This window comes from Salvelinus alpinus, chromosome 12, assembly GCF_045679555.1.
Source record: "Salvelinus alpinus chromosome 12, SLU_Salpinus.1, whole genome shotgun sequence".
NCBI lineage: Eukaryota > Metazoa > Chordata > Actinopteri > Salmoniformes > Salmonidae > Salvelinus > Salvelinus alpinus.
In genome coordinates, this window is record NC_092097.1 from 36,191,804 (window position 1) to 36,217,230 (window position 25,427).

General features: G+C 43.4%; 1 protein-coding gene and 1 pseudogene across 7 annotated transcripts; both read right to left on the reverse strand.

The window, feature by feature from the left end:
* Positions 1-1,605: 1,605 nt before the first annotated feature.
* LOC139536006 (arginine-glutamic acid dipeptide repeats protein-like) lies at positions 1,606-19,090 on the reverse strand. 7 transcript variants are annotated; one of them, XM_071336074.1, is made up of 18 exons: positions 18,927-19,031; positions 17,997-18,122; positions 17,547-17,595; positions 17,116-17,240; positions 16,513-16,612; positions 16,162-16,260; positions 15,732-15,812; positions 13,289-13,442; positions 9,771-9,851; positions 9,365-9,558; positions 8,962-9,129; positions 8,606-8,731; positions 7,074-8,374; positions 6,680-6,881; positions 5,284-6,004; positions 4,772-4,930; positions 4,431-4,629; positions 1,606-2,757 (listed from the first exon to the last, which is right to left on the reverse strand). In XM_071336074.1, the coding sequence occupies exons 4-18, from the start codon at positions 17,163-17,165 to the stop codon at positions 2,724-2,726; spliced, it is 3,669 nt and encodes a 1,222-aa protein (XP_071192175.1). In that variant the 5' UTR covers positions 17,166-17,240; positions 17,547-17,595; positions 17,997-18,122; positions 18,927-19,031; the 3' UTR covers positions 1,606-2,723. The 7 variants fall into 7 exon arrangements, with proteins under 7 accessions (XP_071192175.1, XP_071192170.1, XP_071192173.1 ...); XM_071336069.1 differs by lacking the exon at positions 17,997-18,122 and having other exon boundaries at positions 8,618-8,731; positions 18,927-19,090; XM_071336072.1 differs by lacking the exon at positions 17,997-18,122 and having other exon boundaries at positions 4,772-4,909; positions 5,290-6,004; positions 18,927-19,090.
* Positions 19,091-19,440: 350 nt separating this feature from the next.
* LOC139536007 (alpha-enolase-like) lies at positions 19,441-23,996 on the reverse strand (annotated as a pseudogene).
* Between the last annotated feature and the right edge of the window lie 1,431 nt (positions 23,997-25,427).

Genomic DNA, 25,427 nt, shown 5'->3' on the forward strand with positions numbered 1-25,427 from the left:
AAGTTTTGTGCTTTCAACTTTGTGGCAATGCCCCCGTTCACAAAGCGAGATCCATACAGAAATGGTTTGTCGAGATCGGTGTGAAAGAATTTCACTGGCCTGCATAGAGCCCTGACCTCAACTCCGTCGAACACATTTGGGATGAATTGGAACGCAGACTGTGAGCCAGGGCTGATCGCCCAACATCAGTGCCCGACCTCACTAATGCTTGTGGCTAAATGGAAGCAAGTCTCAGCAGCAATGTTCCGACACCTTGTGGAAAGCCTTGCCAGAAGAGTGGAGCCTGTTATAGCAGCAAAGGGGATACCAAGTCATTAATGCCCATGAGTTTGTAATGAGATGTTTGACGAGCAGTTGCCCACATACTTCTGGTCATGTTGTGTATGTTGTACATGTCATGACTTGCATGACGGATTGTACTTCCAAAGCGTTACGTTGAGTGAAAAGAAAAACATTGGAGAGTTTTAAGTCCAATTGAAAGAATTGATAAAATTTGTTATGTGCTTGTTGTTGTGTAATTAATTAATTAATTAATTATCTAAATGATGGTCAGCCCAAACAAATCATTCAGCTGTAGTAAATTACCATAAGATCTCAATTACATTTCCACCAAGGGCTCTGTCGTTTACAAAACATAATATCATATTGTGCACCTATTAAAGTAACAATGTATTTCATCATTATTCTGCATGATTATTAAAGGCTAATGTTAACATGGTCTATGCAAGGCTCTGAATGGTTTTATCAGCAGTGGAAAGAAAGGCCAAATAATATCTGCCATATTTGACAAATGTGAAATCAATATCAAGAGCAACACTAGCACTTTTCACCTTAGACAAGTTTAATGAACCTCTATAATATACAGTATGGTGTTGTGTGTAAATTGATTGAATAACTTCAAGAAGCTATTTGTCATTGTTAAGCAATTCAACTTACCATACATCTCTTTGACTCAGTCTCCATTTATTATTGCACAGGTCTGAATGTGGGGTCTACAGTCCCATATGCTTGGGACTAGGGACTCTATTCAATCAGATCCACTTTAGCTGACACCCGCATAGCGATTGTTTTGGCGGTGTCAGAGATTGAACTGTGTTAGAGCTGTCAAATCCACAAGCGGCTCCTGGAATTATACCTTTGCCATTGGCAAATGCACAAAGTCGCATAAAGAGAAATCCCATGCAGCCTTGTTTTCAAGTTCGAACACTAGAATGTGAGAACACTGGAATGTGAGAACACTGGAATGTGAGAACACTGGAATGTAATCTACACCTCGATTAGGCTGATAGAAACCCTCATTATTTTGTTATAGCCTTCACTTTCTCGTTCTGAAATTCTAACGCGAGTAGGATGGTTGTGGCTTCATGACAATGATCAAGAGCAGCTGCTCACCGATTTGACAGCTCCAAAGCAGCTATACCACAGACACCGCCGGTTAACGCTTGATCTGATTGATTCGAAAGTGATCCTACTGAAACAACAGTTTCACTAAGGAAGGGTGAGGATTACCCCCTATTGGCCTATTACTGTTACCACATAAACAATTCCCCAAAAGGTCCATCCATCCATCCATCCATCCATAGAGGGTATAGTTTGAACAATACATTTTATCATGTTATTGCAGAGTTATTTATTCAAATAAATATGCAATGCATACACTTTGTTTTTCCATATTATTTCACATAAATATTCAAACAGGGTTTGTCCATGGTAGAGATGCCAAGGTTTAAATGCTTTTTCTGTTTTGTCTAACCAAAACAATATTACTATCTGGATCCACTGTTCTAAACACCGTTTTATGTCAGGGGTGACAATAGTGATACTCCAATTTATAATTGTCTGTGTTAACTCACTTTACTTTATAACGCTATATACTCTGTGTGTGTATAGCTAAATAATGTAACTTTATTGTGCCAGCTTCCAAGTCAAGAATTCACTAATATTCATAATAATCATAGTTAATAATATAGAATATTGAACATGTATTATTTACAATCTAAAAAATGTTACTGTATGTGTCAGACGTAGGTTAAATTGTGAAAACATCTTGAAATATATAAAACTTTAGGGTTTAGACAAATATTTTGCAGATATAGAATAAAATTAATCTACTATGCTTTTTTTGTTGTCTAATCACACATTAGCAACGCTACTCTAAGTTCTGATGAAAATCGTAGGGAAACAGTCATGCAAGGTTATTACAGTCAATCATCCAAACATATAATATTAAATGTCATTCTGTACAAGGAGATCAGTCAGACTGTTTAGAAAGTAAAAGGATAGTGACCCCCTAATCAAATTTGTCAGATGTTTTCATAACTTCAAAGGTGAGCTATATTCCACACCATCTATTGTGTAGATCCTGCCCGCTATATTGCATTAGGAGAAATCTAAAAGCTACAAAATCCATATTAAGTGGAAAAATGTGTAACGTTTTTAGACAAAAAATGGCATGGAACTGAAACTATGCTAATCTTTTATAACAGACCATTATTGAGATATGAAATACTCTCACAAACTTTCGATGATTTGGGAGTAAACTATCCCTTTAAGTGCTGAGCAAGAAACAAGCATTATGAGCCACAAAGATTCTTAACTCTCAATTACATTTAGACTAATAAAAAAAGATCAACTAAGATTAGTTGTCACATAATGTATTTCAAAAGTACACAGCATTACTATCTCTTTATGCATTTCCATGGTGACTCACATCGTCAGGTGTCTCACGATGGTTTGTCACCTTCTTTCTTCAGACGGCTGTGGAGGAAAATAACATTAATAAACTAAACTCAGCAAAAAAAGAAACATCCCTTTTTCAGGACCCTGTCTTTCAAAGATAATTTGTAAAAATCCAAATACCTTCACAGATCTTCATTGTAAAAGTGTTTAAACACTGTTTCCCATGCTTGTTCAATGAACCATATACAATTAATGAACATGCACCTGTGGAACGGCCGTTAAGACACTAACAGCTTACAGACGGTAGGCAATTAAGGTCACAGTTATGAAAACTTAGGACACTAAAGAGGCCTCTCTACTAACTGAAAAACACCAAAAGAAAGATGCCCAGGATCCCTGCTCATCTGCGTGAACGTGCCTTAGGCATGCTGCAAGGAGGCATGAGGACTGCAGATGTGGCCAGTGCAATAAATTGCAATGTCCATACTGTGAGACCCCTAAGACAGCGCTACAGGGAGACAGGACTGACAGCTGATCGTCCTCGCAGTTGAAGACCACGTGTAACAACACCTGCACAGGATCGGTACATCAGTACATCACACCAGCGGGACAGGTACATGATGGCAACAACAACTGCCCGAGTTACACCAGGAACGCACAATCGCTCCATCAGTGCTCAGACTGTCCGCAATAGGCTGAGAGAGGCAGGACCTCACCAGACATCACCGGCAACAACGTCGCCTATGGGCACAAACCCACCGTCGCTGGAACAGACAGGACTGGCAAAAAGTGCTCTTCACTGACAAGTCGCGGTTTTGTCTCACCAGGGCTGATGGTCGGATTTGCGTTTATCGTCGAAGGAATGAGCGTTACACCGAGGCCTGTACTATGGAGCGGTATCGATTTGCAGGTGGAGGGTCGGTCATGGTCTGGGGCGGTGTGTCACAGCATCATCGGACTGAGCTTGATGTCATTGCAGGCAATCTCAACGCTGTGCGCTACAGGGAAGACATTCTCCTCCCTCATGTGGAACCCTTCCTGCAGGCTCATCCTGACATGACCCTCCAGCATGACAATGCCACCAGCCATACTGCTCGTTCTGTGCGTGATTTCCTGCAAGACAGGAATGTCAGTGTTCTGCAATGGCCAGTGAAGAGCCCGGATCTCAATCCCATTGAGCACGTCTGGGATCTGTTGGATCGAAGGGTAAGGACTAGGGCCATTCCCCCCAGAAATGTCCGGGAACTTGCAGGTGCCTTGGTGGAAGAGTGGGGTAACATCTCACAGCACGAACTGGCAAATCTGGTGCAGTGCATGAGGAGGAGATGCACTGCAGTACTTAATGCAGCAGGTGGCCACACCAGATACTGACTGTTACTTTTGATTTTGACCCCCCTTTGATCAGGGACACATTATTCCATTTCTGTTAGTTGCATGTCTGTGGAACTTGTTCAGTTTGTCAGTTGTTGAATCTTATTATGTTCATACAAATATTTAAACATGTTAAGTTTGCAGTTGACAGTGAGAGGACGTTTCTTTTTTTGCTGAGTTTATTCATGTTAGTGCAATAGTTCATCAATAAACCAAGATCCCACTTTTGTCTACTGATTTATGATATAATATTAGCCCATCAATAATCGAGATCCAACTTTGTCTAGTGATTTCAATTTTTCAGTAAATGCATAAATGAAAGCACTGTGTTCAGGTAAACTGTTGTTGTTGTTATTGTTCAGAGTTGGTAATCACCTCACCTGTAGTAATCCTCCTGTCCGGGCAGAGGCCCCCCGTGTTGTAGGTGGTGGTGTCCGTGTAGCCACTGCTGCTCCATGGCCAGCCTCTGCAACTCTGCTGACTGGGCGTGCATTGCCTGGAGCTGGTGGGCTGCAGACATCTGGGGGATGGGCCCCTGGAGCTCACGGGGGTAACCTGCTCCTGCAACAGCGGCATAGGCTGTTTGGATGTTGATCAAGGGGCACAAAACATCAGTGAGTCTTAGTCACCTCACAATCACAGAAATATAGTCTGAATACAGTGACTTGAAGGTGTGTGTATTCCCATATAGATAGTCAAGGTGAATGTTATTGTTCCTCACCAAACAGTGGGTGTCGCAACATGTCATGGTCGTGGGGCAGGTCGTTGAGCAGAGGGTTGGGAATGGGGCCTCCAGGGAAGGGGAAGCGGGCCAGACGGGGCCCAGGAGCCAGGGGATCCAGAGGGTGGGGCCCATTACCTGGGTGACAGTAACACACATCTAATGAGGCAGGAGAACAAACAATATATAAATTAACACATTTCATAAACATCAGTTAATATTGGGCAGGGGGACGAACAGTGCACACATATCAACTGATGACTACACTGGTAGGTAGACAGTAATACAGTGAGGAGAGTCAGCCTCTTCTCTCAACATTAAATAAGACTATCAAACAACATTAAATAAGAATATAAAAAAATATATATAATACAAATCAACTGTTCTTGTTTTTAAAACAATAATCAATGTGCGTACAGTACACACATACACAGTACACACACACACATACAGTACACACATATCCTGAAGATGAAACAAGACAGAATATAATTGAATAGAAGTGTCCTTACCCTCACCTTGGTTGAGTGGGTCCTGCTGATGTAGGTGCAGGTGTGAGTGGATGTGGGAGTGCTGGTGGTGATGCGGTGTGACGTTGAGCATCTGCAGCCTGGCGGCCGGGTCGTTAGCCACCGATGCCATCCTCTCAGCATGGAGCCTCTCAGCAGTCAGTCGCTCAGCGTAGCTCAGCTCCGGACGCATCTGGGGCCCGGCCAGGGCCAGTGCCTGCCTCTCCCTCTCCAGGTGGTTCTGCATGACCGGGTGGAAGTGGCCAAAGGGGTGGTGGGGCGGCCCAGCGATGTGCGGCAGGGCCAGGGCTCCATGTCTGGCAAAGTGCTCCATGGGGTTGGCTGATGGATGCATGGTCTCCATCTCCGGGGGCTTGACCTCGAAGCCAGGCTTCATCCTCTCGCGGAGCTCCCTCTCCCGGAGGTTACGGAGCTCCCTCTCTCTCAGGCTGGGCTCGGCGGCGTACAGGCCAGGCATGTGGTATGCCAGCAGAGGGTCCCCGGGGGACAGGGACACGAAGAAGGGGTGGTTGCGATTGGTGGGGGACATGACGTGGGGTCGGGCGTACTCACTGAGGGTGCGCAGGGCCGGGGTGTCAGGGCCGATGTAAGGGGGCACAGCGGCCACACTGGTGGGGGGCTGCTCGAAGGAGGAGCGCATGTGGACCTGGCCGGACATTTGGACATCACTCATACGGCTGTCGTGGGACGAGCTGGACGCTCTCTGGAAGAGGAAGAGGCTCATTTAGGTGGTTCAAATTTGCGAGAAAACAATGTATAGAGTCCTACAGGTATCCAAAACATCCAACTAATAACATTGTTGTACTAGTATATAATAATCAGTGGTGTAAAGTACTTAAGTAAAAATACTTTAAAGTACTACTTTAGTAGTTTTTTTTTTTGCCTCTGATCTGGCGGACTCACTAAACACACAGATTATGTCTGAGTGTTGGAGTATGCCCCTGGCTTTCCGTAAATTTCAAAAACAAGAAAATGGTGCCATTTGGTTTGCTTAAAATAAGGAATTTGAAATGATTTATACTTTTAATTTTACTTTTGATACTTAAGTATATTTTTGCAATTACATTTATTTTTGATACTTAAGTATATTTTAAACCAAATACTTTTAGACTTTTACTCAAGTACAATTTTACTGGGTGACTTTTACTTGAGTAATTTTATATTAAGGTATCTTTACTTTTCCTCAAGTATGACAGTTTGGTACTTTTTCCACCACTGGTAATAATATCATTGATAACATTGTTGTACTAGTATGTAATAATATAATTGATAACATTGTTGTACTAGTACGTAATAATATCATTGATAACATTGCTGAGATACATAGATATCACGTCAGTTATGTCAAAGAAAAAAAGGAACAGGGAATATTACTCACAGCATTTTTGTCTTCCTGCCTCTCTCGTTCCCTCTCCCTCTCTCTGTCCTTCTCCCTCTCTCGGGCATTGTGCTCAGCCTCTCTCTTGGATCTCTCCACAGCCTCCTCTCTCTTCTTGGCCAGCTTGGATGAGGCCAGGGGAGTGAAGAACAGGTCTGTTCTGGAGCACGAGTTGTAGCCACGGTCCAGGTGTTTGAAAAACCTGAAATGAATCAAACAGCAAATATAGCAATCACACAACAATATTGTTTGAGAACATATGTAATGATGAACAGATGATGAACAGATGAACAACAACATCTGTTAACATTTGAGAAACACAATGGCCACAATTAACTGTGTAAAGGAGGCCCATCTTACAGGACTGTCTGGAGTGATGTCATGCAGTAAGTACCGTGCTGATTGGCTGGCATGACTGGCGATGTTGACAACCAAAGGTTCCGGTGAGGGACTTCTGGGTGGAGGGGGCGGACTCTCAAGCTCCTCACATTCATCCAATGGCTCCTCTTTAATCTGGACATGTGACCCTCCAATGACAATGGGGTTTCCGGGCGAGGGGCGCAGGGAGGGGAAGGAGGGCTGGAGACTAGGGACTGGACCCATGGTAGAGGGAGAAGAGGCAGAGAGGACAGGGTGCAAGGCTGAGGGGGCAGAGCAGGAGGGCAGGGAGGAGTGGGGGTGGGAGGAGTGGGGGTGGGAGTGGCTGCCTCTGCCAGGGAGGTTCTGCAGCTGCGTGAGCACGGGAGGCTGGGGTGGGAGTCCCTGCTGCATGGGCAGGGACTGGGGCATGAGCTGGAGGGGGGGTGGAGGGGCACCGGGAGGGTGCTGGTTGGGCAGGGAGTTGAGGGGCTTCAGTGCCGGAGGAGGGGGCAGGTTGGACGGCATCTGCGGGAAAGGGGGAGCAAGGGAAGAAGAGAGGTGTGGTGGCTGCTTGTGAGATGGAGGGATGGGTGTGGTTGGGGGTGGTTTGATTTGGGGCCCGGAGGTGAGGGGGAGGGCCTGGGGAAAGAAGGGTTCCCTGGGAAAGTGAGGAGGGGGTCGCTGGGGGTGGGGGCACTGGGTGGGAGCACCATGGAGGGACAGGGGCTGGGTGGGAGGCAGAGAGCCAGGAGAAGGAAGAGGACCCTGGAATACAGGAGTTGGAGGATGGAAGGCCTGTCCCAGTGGAGGAGGGACGAGTGAGGGGCCAGCGAGAGGGTGAGAGGAGGGGGATAGGGGTCGGTTGTGTAGGGGACTTGTCTGATAGCTAACTGACTGACCAGCCTGAGCAGAGGTGGCTGAAGGCTGGGGAAGCTCTGGGGAGGGGGTTGCCTGGGCCTGTACCTGGCCAGGCTCTGCAGAGGGAGAGGTACCCTGGGGAGGCAGGGATGTGTTTGAGCCTGCAACCTGTGGTGGAGGAACAATCTGTGGGGTCTGTGTTTCAGCCAGGGCAGCAGCAGGGGCACTGACGGTCTCTGCTGCTGCCTGGTGGGCACCCTGGAGGTGCTGGGCAGAGGAGTCGGAGTCACTCTCGTTGCCCTGGCGAGGGCTGGGGATGCTGGGGGAGGAGGAGCGATTGTCCTGGTCGATGTCTTTGGTGTCGCTGCTGCCGTCGTCCTGGGCACTGCGGCTGTCTGAGCAGCTCTCCTCCTCCACCTCACCCCCCTCTGCCTCAGCCTCTCCATCGCCCTCCGACCGGCACTCTGCCTGTTCACCCTAAGAGGAGGATGGAGACACAAGGTTAGAATTATTGGTCAGGGGAGGTTCTCATCATGCTAATGTTACCCAAAAAGAGCCACTGGATAGATCTAGTTACACCCAACAATGTAGCTCAGTGCAGGGAAGATAAGACATTAACTAAAGAATAACGAGGCAGGCTGGTTTAGCTCATTTTGCTTCTCTCTGATCTTGCACCTTGTAGCTGTCATTGCTTTCCTATTGTCTTACACTCTGTCTGACCTGCAGTGTCTTCGTCCTTTTAGTTGGTGTTCTCTCAGGCTCCTCTGGGTCCTGGGCTGCACTCTCCCTGGAACGTTTAGTACTCTTTGGTAGGGGCGCCTCTTCCTTTATCTTCTGTTAGATGGAAGGAATATAATTCACTTATTCAATTCAGTTCTACATGAATATACAACACAGTAAAAAGTATTTGGACAAAGGGGAAGCCTTGGTCTGAATGGCAGAAATACAACTAGATGTTATGATTGTATATGATATTAGGTGTACTTAAATTCACAAATGCACCATTACTGTGCATTCAAATCTATTTCCCTAACTTCAAAAATAATATATGTGTGTGACTGTACCTTGCCAGGCTTCTTTGTGTTATCAGTCTTCTCTAAACAGGAGGTTCTGGATACGTTGGAGGTGGAGCTAGCTCCACTGGGGGCGGGAGAAGGATGGCTACTGGACTGCTGGTCTTCACTGGTAGGAGAGCCGGTCAGCCTCTGGTGGCCACTTCTTAATGAAGACAACTGGAGAGAGATACAACTTAGAGTAAGTATTGAAAGATATTATAACAACAATTGAGGGAGAAGGATAATGATGAGGGTGGTAGGGAAAGAGAGAGAGGGTGGTAGGGAAAGAGAGAGAGGATGGTAGGGAAAGAGAGAGGGTGGTAGAGAAAGAGAGAGAGAGAGGAGTGTGGGTGGCAGGGAGAAAGGGAGGTATACACAAGATGGGGCTAAGATGGGCGGTTCCCAGGCTTACCGGTGTTCTGCTGCGTCGCGTCCTCATGCCATGCTTCCCGTTGCCCTCCTCTTCCTCTTTGACAGGTTTGAACATGAAGGGAGGGTCAGCAGGCTTAGGGCCAGGCGGCAGGCGGCCATGTTTGTTGTAGTAGGTACGACAGGTGGTACACAGGAGGATGTTATCCCGGCCTCCGTGCTGCCAGTCCTTAGAGGCTGAAATTAAAGCATTGAATGGAATAAACTTTATTGATCACAAGAGGAGAAATTTGATTTGTCATCAACATAGGACAGAAACATACAGTACATCAGAACCCATTGAACTGAGCACCGGTGGCTGGTGGAGCAAGTATGATACATGACATCAATGCACACCAATAGAATCAATGGGGGAAATAAAGAAACGGAGAGAGTTAAGCGATACTCACTGGTTGTGGCACAGTGTCCACAGGTGCCTTGCTCGCTGTCTTCACTGTCCAGGTCATCCTCACTGGCTGAACTTATGTCCACTACAGGAGAGAGAAGAGACCAGATTAAAGACTATACCCACTGCTATTCATTCAGACAAAGACTATACCCACTCCTATTGTGTTATCTACAGTTACTGGACTAGACGATAGAAACAGACCCTTAGTTTCAGAATGGGTGGCAAGGAATAAGTTAGTCCTAAATATTTAAAAAACTAAAAGCATTGAATTTGAGACAAATCATTCACTAAACCCTAAACCTCAACTAAATATTGTAATAAATAATGTGGAAATTGAGCAAGTTGAGGTGACAAAACTGCTTGGAGTAACCCTGGATTGTAAACTGTCATGGTCAAAACATACTGATACAACAGTAGCTAAAATGGGGAGAAGTATTTCCATAAGGCGCTGCTCTACCTTCTTGACAGCACTGTCAACAAGGCAGGTCCTACAGTCTCTCTAGTTTTGTCGCACCTGGACTACTGTTCAGTCGTGTGGTCCGGTGCCACAAAAAAGGACTTAGGAAAATTGCAATTGGCTCAGAACAGGGCAGCATGGCTGCCCCTTGAATGTACACAGAGAGCTAATATTAATAATATGCATGTCAATCTCTCCTGGCTCAAAGTGGAGGAAATATTGACTTCATCACTACTTGTATTTGTGAGAGGTATTGACATGTTGAAAGCACCGAGCTGTCTGTTTAAACTACTAACACACAGCTCAGACACCCATGTATACCCCACAAGACATGCCACCAGAGTTCTCTTCACAGTCCCCAAGTCCAGAACAGACTATGGGAGGTACACAGTACTACATAGAGCCATGACTACATGGAACTCTATTCCACATCAGGTAACTGATGTAAGCGGTAGAATCAGATTTAAAAAAGAGATAAAAAAATACACCTTATGGAACAGTGGGACTGTGAAGCAACACAAACAAAGGCACAGACACATGCATACACACATATTGACAACATACGCACTATACACACACGTATACATGGATTTTGTGTTGTAGATATGTGATAGTGGAGTATGGGCCTTAGGGCACACAGTCTGTTGCGAATTCTGTAATGAATGCACACTACCGTTCAAAAGTTTGGGGTCACTTAGAAATGTCCTTGTTTTTTAAAATAAAAACAACTATTTTGTCCATTAAAATAGCATCAAATTGATCAGAAATAAGGTGTAGTTATTGTTAATGTTGTAAATGACTATTGTAGCTGGAAACGGCTGATTTTTAATGGAATATCTACATAGGTGTACAGAGGCCCATTATCAGCAACCATCACTCCTGTGTTCCAATGGCATGTTGTGTTAGCTAATCCAAGTTTATCATTTTAAAAGGCTAATTGATCCTTAGAAAAACCCTTTGCAATTATGTTAGCACAGCTGAAAACTGTTGTTCTGATTAAAGAACCAACAAAACGGGACTTCTTTAAACTAGTTAAGTATCTGGAGCATCAGGATTTGTGGGTTTGATTACAGGCTCAAAATGGCCAGAAACAAAGAACTTTCTTCTGAAACTCATCAGTCTATTCTTGTTCTGAGAAATGAAGGCTATTTCATGTGAGAAATTGCCAAGAAACTGAAGATCTCTTACAACGCTGTGTACTACTCCCTTCACAGAACAGCGCAAACTGGCTCTAACCAGAATAGAAAGAGGAGTGGAAGGCCCCGGTACACAACTGAGCAAGAGGGCAGGTACATTAGAGTGTCTAGTTTGAGAAACAGACGCCTCACAAGTCCTCAACTGGCAGCTTCATTAAATAGTACCCGTAAAACACCAGTCTCAACGTCAACAGTGAAGAGGCGACTCCAGGATGCTGGCATTCTGTGTTCTTTTGCCCATCTTAATTTTTTCTTTTTATTGGCCAGTCTGAGATATGGCTTTTTCTTTGCAACTCTGCCTAGAAGGCCAGCATCCCCGGAGTCGCCTCTTCACTGTTGAGACTGGTATTTTGTGGCGGCTTAACTTATCCTTTCCCGCAGCTCAACTTACCCCATACACAGGGTAAGTTGTACCAAGAGACCAGTTTTTTTTGGACATGCTGTGTTTTCAAAACTGTAATGCTTACATGAATTCTGATTATTTCCAGGAATACACATCATCCTGAAATATATGTATATATATATATGCTCGTCAAACATCTCATTCCAAAATCATCTGCATTAATATGGAATTGGTCCCCCCTTTGCTGCTATAACAGCTTCCACGCTTCTGGGAAGGCTTTCCACTAGATGTTGGAACATTGCTGCAGGGACTTGCTTCCATTCAGCCACAAGAGCATTGGTGACGTCAGGCACTGATGTTGGGCGATTAGGCCTGGCTCGCAGTCGGCGTTCCAATTCATCCCAAAGGTGTTCGATGGGGTTGAGATCAGGGCTCTGTGCAGGCCAGTCAAGTTCTTCCATACTGATCTCGACAAAGCATTTCTGTATGGACCTCGCTTTGTGCACTTGGGAATTGTCAAGTTGAAACAGGAAAGGGCCTTCCCAAAACTGTTGCCACAAAGTTGGAAGCACAGAATCGTCTAGAATGTCATTGTATGCTGTAGCGTTAAGGGGCATAGCCCGAAAAATGAAAAACAGCCCCAGACCATTATTATTCCTCCTCCAAACTTTACAGTTGGCACTATGCATTGGGGCAGGTAGCGTTCTCCTGGCATCCGCCAAACTCAGATTTGTCCGTTGGACTGCCAGATGGTGAAGCGTGATTCATCACTCCAGAGAACGCATTTCCACTGCTCCAGAGTCCAATGGCGGCGAGCTTTACACCACTCCAGCTAATGCTTGGCATTGTGCATGGTGATCATGGGCGTGTGTGCGGCTGCTCGGCCAATGGAAACCTGTTTCATGAAGCTCCCAACGATCAGTTCTTGTGCTGACATTGCTTCCAGAGGCAGTTTGGAACTCGGTAGTGAGTGTTGCAACCAAGGACAGAATATTTTTTTACGCGCTTCAGCACTCAGCGGTCCCATTCTGTGAGCTTGCGTGGCCTACCACTTCCCTGCTGACCCGTTGTTACTCCTAGATGTTTCCACTTCATAATAACAGCACTTACAGTTGACTGGGGAAGCTCTAGGAGGGCAGAATTTGATCAACTGACTTGTTAGAAAGGTGGCATCCTATGACGGTGCCACGTTGAAAGTCACTGAGCTCTTCACTAAGGCCATTCTACTGCCAATGTTTGTCTATGGAGATTGCATAGTTGTGTGCTCGATTTTATACACCTGTCAGCAACGGGTGTGGCTGAAATAACCGAATCAACTAATTTGAAGGGGTGTCCACACACTTTTGTATACATAGTGTATATCTTTGTTAGAAAGAATACAATATTTTCCTTGACTGAGTGATGCTCAATGTAAAAAACGTCTCCACTTACCCCACTATCCCCTACTAGTCCTAATCTGTGTCCAGGAACCCGGCCATAAAATAAGCTAAATCTTAGAGGAATTGAAAACCCCCGGCACTCACTGGATTGGGACTGGGAAGGTGTGTTCACAGTGGCAGCAGTGGCGCGAGTCTTGGCCTTGCGTGAGGACGGCTGTCTACGGTGCTGACGGTACGGCCGCGTGCCTGCAGCCTCAGGCGTCTTCTTCCAGTGATAGTAGAATGTGATCAACTCCCCCTGCCAACAACACAACACGTGATTTAAGAAGAGGGCACAGTGTGCAGATTCCAATGAAGATACAGATAAAGATATTGAATGCGTTGCTGGAGTGTGTTACAGGTTTTGGTTTTTCCAATTATGTTTTGAGGATGGACTTTAGCACGTAGGGCGCGCCAAATGATGTCACATCGTTAGTGTCATGTCTCTGACTTGTCATTAAATGAAGACATTATTTTATCAAATCAATTCTCTGTAATTGTTATTATGTGATTAAACTAATAAGGTAAATTTAATTAACTAGGAAGTCAGGGCACCACGGAAAATTTTCAGATTACTAAATTACACAAATATAACTCTTCCAAATATAACTCTTCAGATTTTAATATCTGATCAATTATTCTTCTATTAATTAATTATTATTATTACCTTCCGTCAGTCTCATCTGAACGTCGTAAAATTCTTGGTTATCTGCACAAACCCAGACTCTACTATGAATCATCCATACACAAATTGGCTTAATTATTTATTTACTAACTAATTAAACAATTACAGAATATACAATACATAATAACATTATACAGTAAATACCATCCCTAGTGGACTAAACACAAACAGTTTGGTTATAACACGATAGATTCAGAGAGAAGAGAAGGGGGTTTTGGAAGGAAGACTAAGGAACATTGGTCTCTATCAGACCTGGAAAGCTATTCTCACATAACTACATATGCCACTAACAATAGCCCATTCAAAAAGCAATGCACTGTATTTAACGTGAAGCTGGCTTCGATAGTTGAGCTGGTGATGTGAGGCTCTGGTTTGCCCAGTCGATGTCGCCCTCGTCCTTTGTGAAATCTTCCGGGTCATCGTGTGAGAGGTTCACGTGCTCTGAGAGGTTCATCTCACTCTGGAGATGCTTCCTCGTCGGTCAGTGTTCACGTACTAGATTTGCGCATATGTTCAGCTGCAGTCTGATATATGTTAGTTTAGTATGCACTTCTTCTTTAGGTGATCAATAGTTCAGAGTTCATATCATTTCACGTGTGGAGCAAGCCCTCACGTTTCCTGGCCTGTAGAGTTGAAATTAGCCCTTTTCAACGTGGAGGACAAGTCCTCCCGTTATTTGGAACTGAGTTGGATTTTCGTCACGGAGGCTTTTATTCAAGAGTTGAAAAGGGGTTGGTTCATCATTTCCAACCAATGTCTATTTACTTCGGCGTGGCTACTGACTTAGTTAAACTTTACATGGGAGGCCAATTCTCTCATTTTAAAGGTTAACATCACATCCTTTCACAAATAGTTTCATCTTACTCATTCATTTTATACAAGAATTAGATGCAAGCCTCATAACTGAGGAACCTGTATAAACAGAGTTAGGGTAATGTTGCTGTATTGTCTTTCATGAGGTCATAAACATGAAACAAAACGGACCAAATCGTAGCTGGCTTCTCCACCGACCGTTTACACATTCTCCAATATAGGAATATTGTTAAATTCTCAAATTCTGGGATGAGATAGAATTTGGCGGGAGAGTTCCTTTGTTCTACTGTGACCCTCTCTCTCCCATACGGCATGGTCAGGGAGACACGACGTGGTTGTAAAGTCATAAAAACTGCCCCCCCCCCCCCCCGTCACTGAAAGGGCTAGCGTCATGACATTAGTCAGTATGTGTTACACCTGTGCTGATTGCGGTCTCGTTAGTCAGAAGTTATTTCACCTATGCTGACCCAGGTGATATTTAAGAGTGGCTGGCCCAGTGCCCCAGTGGTCTTGAGAGATGTGGAGGGTCAACACCTTTTAGTTGGCTCTCCCTATTTGATTTCTAGAAAACATTACTTTGTCTGATCTTCCATGTTTTCGTCTTGCTCCACCTTTTCGGTTCGCCTCCTGTCTTTAAATTTGGTATGGGTTTTTCTTTTCTTTGTCTCTTCTTGGGCAAAATTTAGTGGACACTCGTGGTGGGTGGCTTTTAGGTTCCAGTTGTTGTTGCTAGTCAACTTTTAGTGGACACCCCCAAGAGTGTCTTTCAGAACCCCTCCTAAAACCCCACCTGTTTTGTTTTGGTTGTTGTCAGTGATTCTTTGTTAGTTCCCCGTTCTGTTTGAGTGAAATTATTTGGTTTTCTTGCTGGGGAAAGTAACAAGTACATCAGCAAATATATCAAATAAGAAGGAACCACTGACTGCATTACAAACAGTTAGGTCTGTTGATTGTGTGTATAGTTATGTCTAGTTATATGTCTGTTATGTCTAGACAGACATACGACACAGTATGATAGTAAAATATATTACACCAGGTGTTTTCATTTACCGTTTTCTTGTTGGGCAGCAGCTCTTTGCGAATCCTGAAGAAATTCTTGCCGTACTGTCTCAAACCTTTGATGAACCGCTTCTGTTGATTGTAAAGAGATTGTGGGTGAAATAAAAACAAACAGTCAACAATATACCATGCAGTGTAAACGTGTTTCATATTGTTTCACTATTGTCTATGTTACACAATGGCCATAATACGTATTGGAGTAAACCGATGTAACCACAGAGCAGCCCTAACAACACATAGGGCCATATTCTGTCTTGAGCGCTTAACTAAAATATCTGAGCAAATCTCACGTTGACATCAATGAATCATTTATGCAAAAGTCAGAGTTACAATGCTCATCTCAATTATAAATCAGGCCCAAGTGCCTAAAGTTAAACTTTGTCTTTGGACCTGAAGTAAGCATGGTGCAAGGCTGCTTTACCACATCATCTTCTGACCAACATTTCTCAATGAGTTTGGGCACAGGTTTCTTCACTAGGCGCTGGAGAGCTTTAGCTGCGTCGTAACGGCTGGCGTGTAACTGTAGAGGGAGGGAGACAATCAAAGATCTACTGAGAAGGGTTCAAGATCTTATTTGTAACAATATATTGTTTTTGCAATTGTACACTATATTTTTTTATAAAAACATTTCTTTACAATGTTTAAAAAACAAAAACAAAAAACTATTACATTTAACTTGAAAAAATAAATGAGAACGTGAAAATGAAAATGAAATGATCTCATTGTTCTATTTCATATTCCCATTTAAATGCAGAAAAGTATTCCTGCCCACCATGTTTAAAGCGTTGAGTGTGGTGTCGTCACGAGAGGCCGCCAAACACCCGTCCTCTGTGGATCCTCCGTCACACATCCCTGCAAACGCTGCCATGCTCCTTCAATCAGGAAGAGACAAGGAAGATAAATACATCCTGCTGTGCAGTCAGTCAGGATGACAAGCATGACAAACATTATGCACTACAGTCGCCTACAGAAGTGTTTTTAAATTACATTATCTTTAACAATAATGACCTGACAGGCTAGCTAGAAGAACTCTGATAGGACAAGTCTTTATACTAAATGACAACTAAAAACCAGCAGCAGTCAAACTGAAACGATTATGTTCTACACACTACTTAATGACCATAATAATGCACTTCACTCTTACTCTCAACACCAGTGTTATGCAGGGCTGACAGACATCAGGTTTGGTATGAATCCCATCCGTTTTTAAATCTGGCAGGGTTGCACCATTCATCACACAAGAGATACACTACGAGTGCAGCCTGGTCCCAGATCTGTTTGTGCTGTATACCCAACAACAACCACAGGAGTTGGCTATACAGCACAAACAGATCTGGGACCAGGCTAATATGAGTGCTGCTGAGTCGACACTAACCTGGCAGCTCTGAGGTACATGAGGAGGTCACAATCATTGACCCCTGGCATCCACACCAGCTCTTCATTCTCTGTCTGAGTCTGAACACCAAACACAGGGCGTGGTTGCAGCTCAGGGAGCTTAGCCTGCATACACACAAATAATACAGACAGATAAATACCATGTTTGTCTCACTGTCATAGACAGTTGATTACAGTGATATGAGATATGCACCATGTATTTCACAAATACATGTCAGGTTATGACAGCGAGATAGTTTATGACATACTGTATGTATCACGAGGCTCTCAAATTTTGCAACACTAAACCAATGGAGATTGTTGAAGACATAACGGTACTGCTATATGGTAAGGTCTAATGTATTGCCCGTCTCCAATGGGCAATACATTAGAGAGGGACAGCCTGCTTAAAGGGGGTTAATGGACTATTACCTGATGACTTGATCCCACTCTGATCTCCCCCTGCGTGCTGTTCAGGCTCCTGGAAGTAAGGATAATTCAGTTATAACATATAAGTTAGATATTACATTGTTATATTGTTTTTGTACATAGTATCTATGTTATATTTGCAACTGATTTGAACAGAATAAAAACTAAAATCAAGAAACATTTGATTAGAGAATCATTGAAAATGAAAAGGCGTAACGCTCGCTCACCATTAAAAACTCATTGTTTTATTCAAGTCACATGTTGACAAAATGTCATTATCAATTGTAGTATCAATCAAGTGAACAGTGTAATGGCAGGTAGGTAGCCCAGCAGCTAAGGAATTGGAGCATTAGCAGAAAGCTTGACTGTTTGAATCCCGAGCCGAGCGCTAGAAGAGGGGATTTGATCTGACAACTGAAGGGCTGCTGGGTTCACATCTTAACAATCCCCTACCGTTGGGCCTTTGAGCAGGGCCCTTAACCCCACAACATGCTCTTCATCCAGGGGCGCTGCACTGTAGCTTGACCCTGTGCTCCTCTCAAATGTGTGTGATGTGTGCTATCAAATTTCTGTTGTTTGCTGTAACATATGGACAGTTAAATTGTATTGCATTGTAATGTTTATAACCATATAGCAATGTTAATGTTCTGTTCTAAAACAGAAAAAAACTAGTGCTAGATACATCCCTTTTTCTGACATACTAGTGCATGCAATATGCAAAGGAATTAAACATATTTAACACAAATCACAAGGCAAAATCTTAATCCCTAATCCTAATCTAAATATTTCATATTACTGGGTTAATCTTGCATTTCAATTGGACAGCGGTTTCCTTTAATCCCGCCCACCCATCAGTGAAAGCCAATCTGAATGCGGCTATTACGTTCCCTCCAAACATTACATAAACGAGTCCTGTCTCCAGCCACTTGCAATGCTTATCACACTTGCCTTTTTACAAAATAAGCATAGCCTGGTGCGTGTTGCTTTGAAGCGTATAATAACGCATACTTTACATTTAAAATAAGCATCCTCACATCGTCATTGTCTATTTACGTGGCCCGACAGTCTCGCAAAATGGAGTATTGACATAAGTCTTTTCCCGGGAGCCGAAGTGAAAATCGACAGAAACCACAACAAATCTGTGACAGCTGAATTGACACAGATGACAGTAATCCACAATGCACCGCGTGATCAATTAAATATATCTAGATACTGAAATATTTTATCCGTACGATAGATTGCTAGCTTTAGCTACATGGATCGAGCTAACGCCATCGCGACCATTGCAATTCCAAGTATGTCATAAAAATGGCAAGGTAAACACAGACATTTAAAATATTTGCGTCTAAAACAATGTAAAAATGTACGAGGCAACGCCATTACCTTCTCGGACTGAACAGGTCGTCCATGTCGGAGGCTCTTAGTGTCGTTTTTAGGTTGACACTGCCAGCGTAGTGGTCGATACAAACTATGCTATTCCATACTACTCAAAATGGAGGCTAAGAGACGATTTTTTTCCCCCTAGCACTAAACTGTGCAATGACCTCAGCCCCACGCTCAGCATTAAAAGTTCCGCTCTCCGTAGATATAACGGAGCATGTGCCGCGGTCGCTAATAGGATAATCTACTGTAGTGTGTACAGAGCCATGCCCCAGAGAGAATCGATACCAAAATATAGAACCGCTTCGAACGCAGACATTATTCAGAGCGCGAGAATACTGAACAGGTTCACACCTGGATACATTATCCAGCCCAGACCAATATTCCAGGAATACATATTTCAAGAATAAATTATAGAACATTGGTAGAATAGTCACACCTGTCACCCTTATAATACATATGCTTGACAATCAAAATGTACACATCTTGCAAAAAAGTAATGACAACAGGGAAATGGTTCAGTTCCAAACAAATGAGTTTATGCAACTGCCTCTATAGCCATAGGTACAGCCTTTGTACTGTCCCAAACCAATGGTTATTTTGGTTATTTTGCTCTATTGAAATATGAAGAATAGCAACTCAACACTAACCAAAATGTGCCACCATCCCAACAAAAAGTGTCAGAATTGTAAGTAACTAGTCTCCACAGACACCTTGTGATTCTAGGGCAGCAGAATGTATGTAGACTAGGGTAGGTAATGTATGCATGTCACCAAAACCTATGGTCTTGGAGTGTAACTTCACATGTGCCTTTCTAGCTGCCTTGACGTGTGTGTAACACTTTCCGTTTGTTCCGTAAGCTTCTTCAGCGTGTGCAAGTAATCATTGGAATGTTTGCTAAACCGTTATGTGCAAGTGTGTGCCTATATGCCAATGAGTATGTGTCCATTGCACTCAGTTAAGCCAGTGGGTTCCTGAAGTTCTTCCCAGCAAAGACAGCCTTGTCTCCCAATTCCTCTTCAATTCTGAGAGGAAACAGAAAATACAGTTTAGCATTACAAAGCAATATTCAAAACATAGTTATAATGAAGTGTATAGCTTAGTCTGCAGTTTATCTTCAGTGTCCATACTATGTGATTGTTTGTCTGTCTGTCTATTCTAGTTGTAGCAGCACCAATTCACCTAATCAAGTTCTAGTACATGCAAATTATTTGGCAAATAAAGGTGATTCTGTATAATGGTCAACTAAAATTATACATTTCCCCAATGGTTATGATGCCATGCAGGATTACATGGGTAAAAACCATGATCAACAAGAAAATAAATCCAGCAGAATAAAAATGACAAGCATCACAACATTGATTAGGCTGTAAAGGTCATGAACCCTCACCTGAGAATCTGGTTGTACTTGGCCAGACGCTCAGAGCGGCAAGGAGCCCCAGTCTTAATCTGGACAAACAGACAGGGGCAACATTACATAGCAATAATGTACAGTAACTAAAATACAGTAACAAATCATTTAAAATCAATCATAACAATGATTCCTTTGGGCAGCCCCTTACCTGTCCAGTGCACAGGCCCACCACCAGATCAGCAATGAAGGTGTCCTCAGTCTCCCCAGAGCGATGGCTGACCATCACTCCCCAACCACTGGACTGGGCCATCTTGCACCTGGACAGGGGAAAGAGAGGACTCATGACGTGGTTAGAAGTTCACACCGTTGGAAAATTGCATCATGCGAGGCTCACATTAGACTTACAACTGGCAGGTTGTTTGCCTTGACATAACGGTTTGTTGACAGTCATGAAAATATCAATTTAATGCTCATCAATGTATAGTATAATTACATAAACTCCTAAATCTCAGGTATTTTCTCAGGTCTGCCCCCCCCCCCCCCCAAAAAAAAAACTGAGGTCAGAGTTCCTCTTGAAGTCACTATGGAGTAAAGATAGTGGGTGAAACTTACACAGCCAGAGACTCCGTCACAGAGCCGATCTGGTTGACTTTAAGCAGCTGCAGGTTTTGTCCTCCACGGCCTTGGTGATGCGTTTGGGGTTGGTCACTGAGGTCATCACCCACCACCTGGATCTCCGTGCTGCCGGTGAAGTTGAACCACGCCTCCCAGTCGTCCTGGTCAAAGGGGTCCTCAATGGACACCACTGTCACAGAGGGGACATAGATCAGTGATCACCGAGAGGAAAGTCATAGTCCTGTACGTTAGAGTAGACTAAACCATAGAATAGGACATTGTGTTTTATTTCATTTTCCAACCATAATATTTAACTTTGCCCATCTCCATTGTAGTGTAAACTGATTCACTGAATTTGTGATAAAATACAAAGCTGATCCAGCCAGAGACAACATTACATACTTTTGAAATACTCGAAGGTAAACAAGGACAAGACACCTGGGTAATCCTTGCAGAAGCTCTTGTAGAGGTCAGCCAGCTCATCAGGGGTGATGTAACGCTCTGGGTCATCAGGAGACTTGAAGTCCAAGTCATATTTACCATCCCTGTAGAACTCAGAGGCTGCCACACCCATGCCAATCACCACCGCTTCGGTGTATCCTGCTTTGCTGATGGCCTCTTTGATCAGCTCTAGAGCTGTGAAAAATTAAACAGATGTTCATTTGTTAGAATATGGTTTTATACATTGGCAACACCTTGTGATCATGTGGGTACTACACATTAGTGGCGGAGGTGGTGAGTTTCCCGTAGAAAAAGCTGCATCCAAAAAAGTACCAAAATATACTTTATATGCTGAAAAAAAAAATATATATATACTTTATGTGATCAAAATAAAAACCCTATGATCACATCTGATACCTTCCTTGTTCTCCAGGATGTTGGGAGCGAAGCCATCCTCATCTCCCACATTGGTGGCGTCCTGGCCGTACTTATTCTTTATGACGTTCTTCAGGTTGTGGTAGACCTCAACCCCGATACGCATGGCCTCCTTGAAGGTGCTGGCACCCACTGGTAGGATCATGAACTCCTGCATGGCCAGCTTGTTACCCGTGTGAGACCCACCATTGATCATGTTAAAGGCCTGGGAAATACAAAATCAAAGATTTTTATTTGATTTCATTAAATTAAAATATATTGAGAGATATGGATGGAGAAAATGAACTACACGACAAGCTGTAAGACAAGGCATGTGTGAGCGTGTTTTGATAGACAGTATTTTACTCTTACAGTACTGACTTTCACACCCTGTACTCACCGGCACAGGCAGGATGACCTCGGGGTTCCCAGCAAGATCAGCGATGTGACGTACAAGGGGACACCTTTCTCTGCTGCACCAGCCTTACACACCGCCAGGGAAATACCCAGGATGGCGTTGGCACCAAACTTGGCTGATGTGCCAAAAATAAGAATAAATGCAAGTGAAATTGACCAAAAAAAACTCATATGGGGAAAATATTGAGTTATTTAGCCGACAGAACTCATTCAGTGTGACTTACAATCAATGCATTTAACTAGCTAAAACATGTCCTCTGCATTTTAATCTGAAACAATTTAGACTTGTTCTCTGTGCCATCCATGTCAAGCATGATCAGATCAATTTTCTCCTGCTCAACCACAGACACATCCTGAGATGAATAACAAACAAGTTAAGCACATAGCATTTAAACTGAGGAACAAGGGCTGCCTTAACTACGAGTATGTGGCAGAGTGGGCACTAGACCTGTTTATCTTTACCAGGTAGGGAAACATCAAGACGAGCAAAGACAACATTCCATGTCATTGTACATCAACTTTCAAAAAGTATTATTCCTACAGTACCTGACCAACGATTGCAGGTGCAAGTGCAGAGTTAATGTGGTCCACGGCTTGTGAGACACCTGAAAGGACAATGAAACATTACTGACTAACAGCCTTGCTACTCTGCAGCCATCGGGCATCCGGAGTTGCCATCAGCCAGAGGGATTGCTTCCGGTGAAATGAATGAAAGCTTCTCTACTGCACGTGTTGTGCTCACGTTGTGTAACATCCAATGGCAGCATCCAACCGCAAGAACGAGAGAGATTCAATTCTCGATGGCTGACACGCACATTCATTCCATCTTGTGAATTGAAATAATGTGCTCTGTAGCAGATAGAACATCACATTGATGTGACCCTGATGGCAAAGCAACGCATGCAGTGGAGCTGAAGTGTAAGAAGCATTGACAATTGGGGGATTTAGAAAGTAGCAATCCAAGCAACAACCCAGTATGCTTTTTCAGACACTAAAACAAATGGACCTCAGTCAGAGCACCATTCAGTTTTTTAGATTGGTGAATCATGCAACCATTACTGTGACAAAAGATTAACTTCACGCACAAGGATGCGTTCAGAGAAAACAGTTCTGCTTCTCTGAACACACAGCATTCACTACACTTACTATGCACACAAAAATATAGAAAAGCCTTGGATAAACAATTATGCTTTTTTATGTAAGTGAGCACTATTCTGTATTTTTTCCCAGTATGTCAAGGCACAATGATAAGCACTCAAAGGTTACATGCTTAACTTGTACACTGGGATGACTAAGTTATTTGACACTTGCAATTCACATGAGCATTCAGTATGTCGAGCAAATCCTCCATGTGTCAATTGTTAAATCAAGAGCAAACGCACTGACTTACCCTTTTTTACACCTGACTGAGGAAGAAAATTGTCAGGAGAATAAAATAGTAAAAACTGTAGGTAGCACGTTTATAGAGACCTCCCTGAAATAGATTCCATTATAATCATATTATGCAGTTAGAATATATTAACCCCAGATACACACCTTTCCCAGGGTAGCGTGACTTGTCATTGTCCCTGAGCTCCACGGCTTCATAGATACCAGTGGAAGCGCCACTGGGTACAGCTGCTCTGAACAGACCTGGGAGATAAGAGTGACAGATATAAAATAGTGTTTGTCATGAAAAGTTGGATAATCAACTATAGCAGTGGTTCCCAAACTGAGGAACACAGGGTTAGGCCAATAGCAACATTTACCTTTGTCAGTGTAGAGGTCCACCTACAAGTAGGGTTGCCACGAGAATCTAAGATCTCCTGGGCATGAATCTTCAGGATGGACATGGTGCTCGACCTTTGGAGGAGAAAAGTCTAAATATATTTAAGACTGCTAACCAGAATTTGTATCAGTCCTATAAACATGATACTTCAATGTCCATTGTGCAAACTCTAGAGCCTTAAAATGTAAATCAGCATGTTTATTTCACAGTGTATCAGTCATTTGAGGTATCAATGTTTTTCACATACCATCTAACCTTAGGTCAAGCCAATGAAGGCATGAACACCACCCCAAATGGCCTTGCTATATCAGAGGCCCTTTGTTGACTGCTGAATACAAATCTACTAGGTCCAGTAGAACCTATTGCTATTTCAGTCAGTGGTGGTTAAAAATGACTTTCACTGCATGAAGAGTCCTTTTCCTAAAAGTGTCCTTTCTGGTTGTGAGCTTAGTGGTGCTAGCAGTAGGTTATCTGCCTAATTGGATTAGCTACTGTCCATCTCATTAATTACATTGCACTGGACTAGACCGAAGCAGTGGTAAGGCATCGGTCAAGGCTAGAAGGACTACTGAATGTCAGACGACGTCTTGACAGCCAAACCCCAATATGTATAATTCTGAATGTTGTAGGTCCTCTATTCTTGGCGTTGACATTGGATACATTTTTTCGAAAGATACCTACAGGGATTTCAAATCATCCGATTGACATGAGATCCCCTAGTAATCCTGTCAATGGAACATCCCTTGAACTTGGTGCAAATAGTCTCGTACGTGGGTTGAGAATGCAAAGTAGTAATTTACTGTATCTTGTATCATCAGGTAAATTGACTAAATGTTGTCTCCAAAGGGGTTAGCTAACTTTAGAACTCTAATCAAACTTTAATTGAAATGTTGTAGTAACTTTAAAACTTTGCACGGATGAAACATGACAGTGGCTAGACTAGCTAGCGGAAACAGAGGGGAACTTCTGTTGAAAAGTTACAGAAGGGTTAGTTATAAATAAACAGAAGTATGTGGACACCTCTAAAAATAAGTGGATCCGGCTATTGCAACCACACCCATTTCTGACAGGTGTATAAAATAGACCACACAGCCATAGACAAACATTGGCAGTAGAATGGCCTTACGTTGAAAGTCACTGAGCTCTTCCGTGACACGGTCATACAATGCCACCTTTCCAACAAGTCAGTTTGTAAAATTTCTGCCCTGGTCAACTGTAAGTGCTGTTATTGTGAAGTGGAAACGTATAGGAGCAACAACAGCTCAGACGCAAAGTGGTATGCCACACAAGCTCACAGAACGGGACAGCTGAGTGTTGACGTGCGTAGCGAGTGAAAATCATCTGTCCTCTGTTGTAACACTCACTACCAAGTTCCAAACTGCCTCTGGAAGCAACATCAGCACAAAAACAGTTTGGGAGTTTCATGAAATGGGTTTCCATGGCCGAGCAGCCGCATACAACGCTAATATCATCATGTGCAATGCCAAGCATCGGC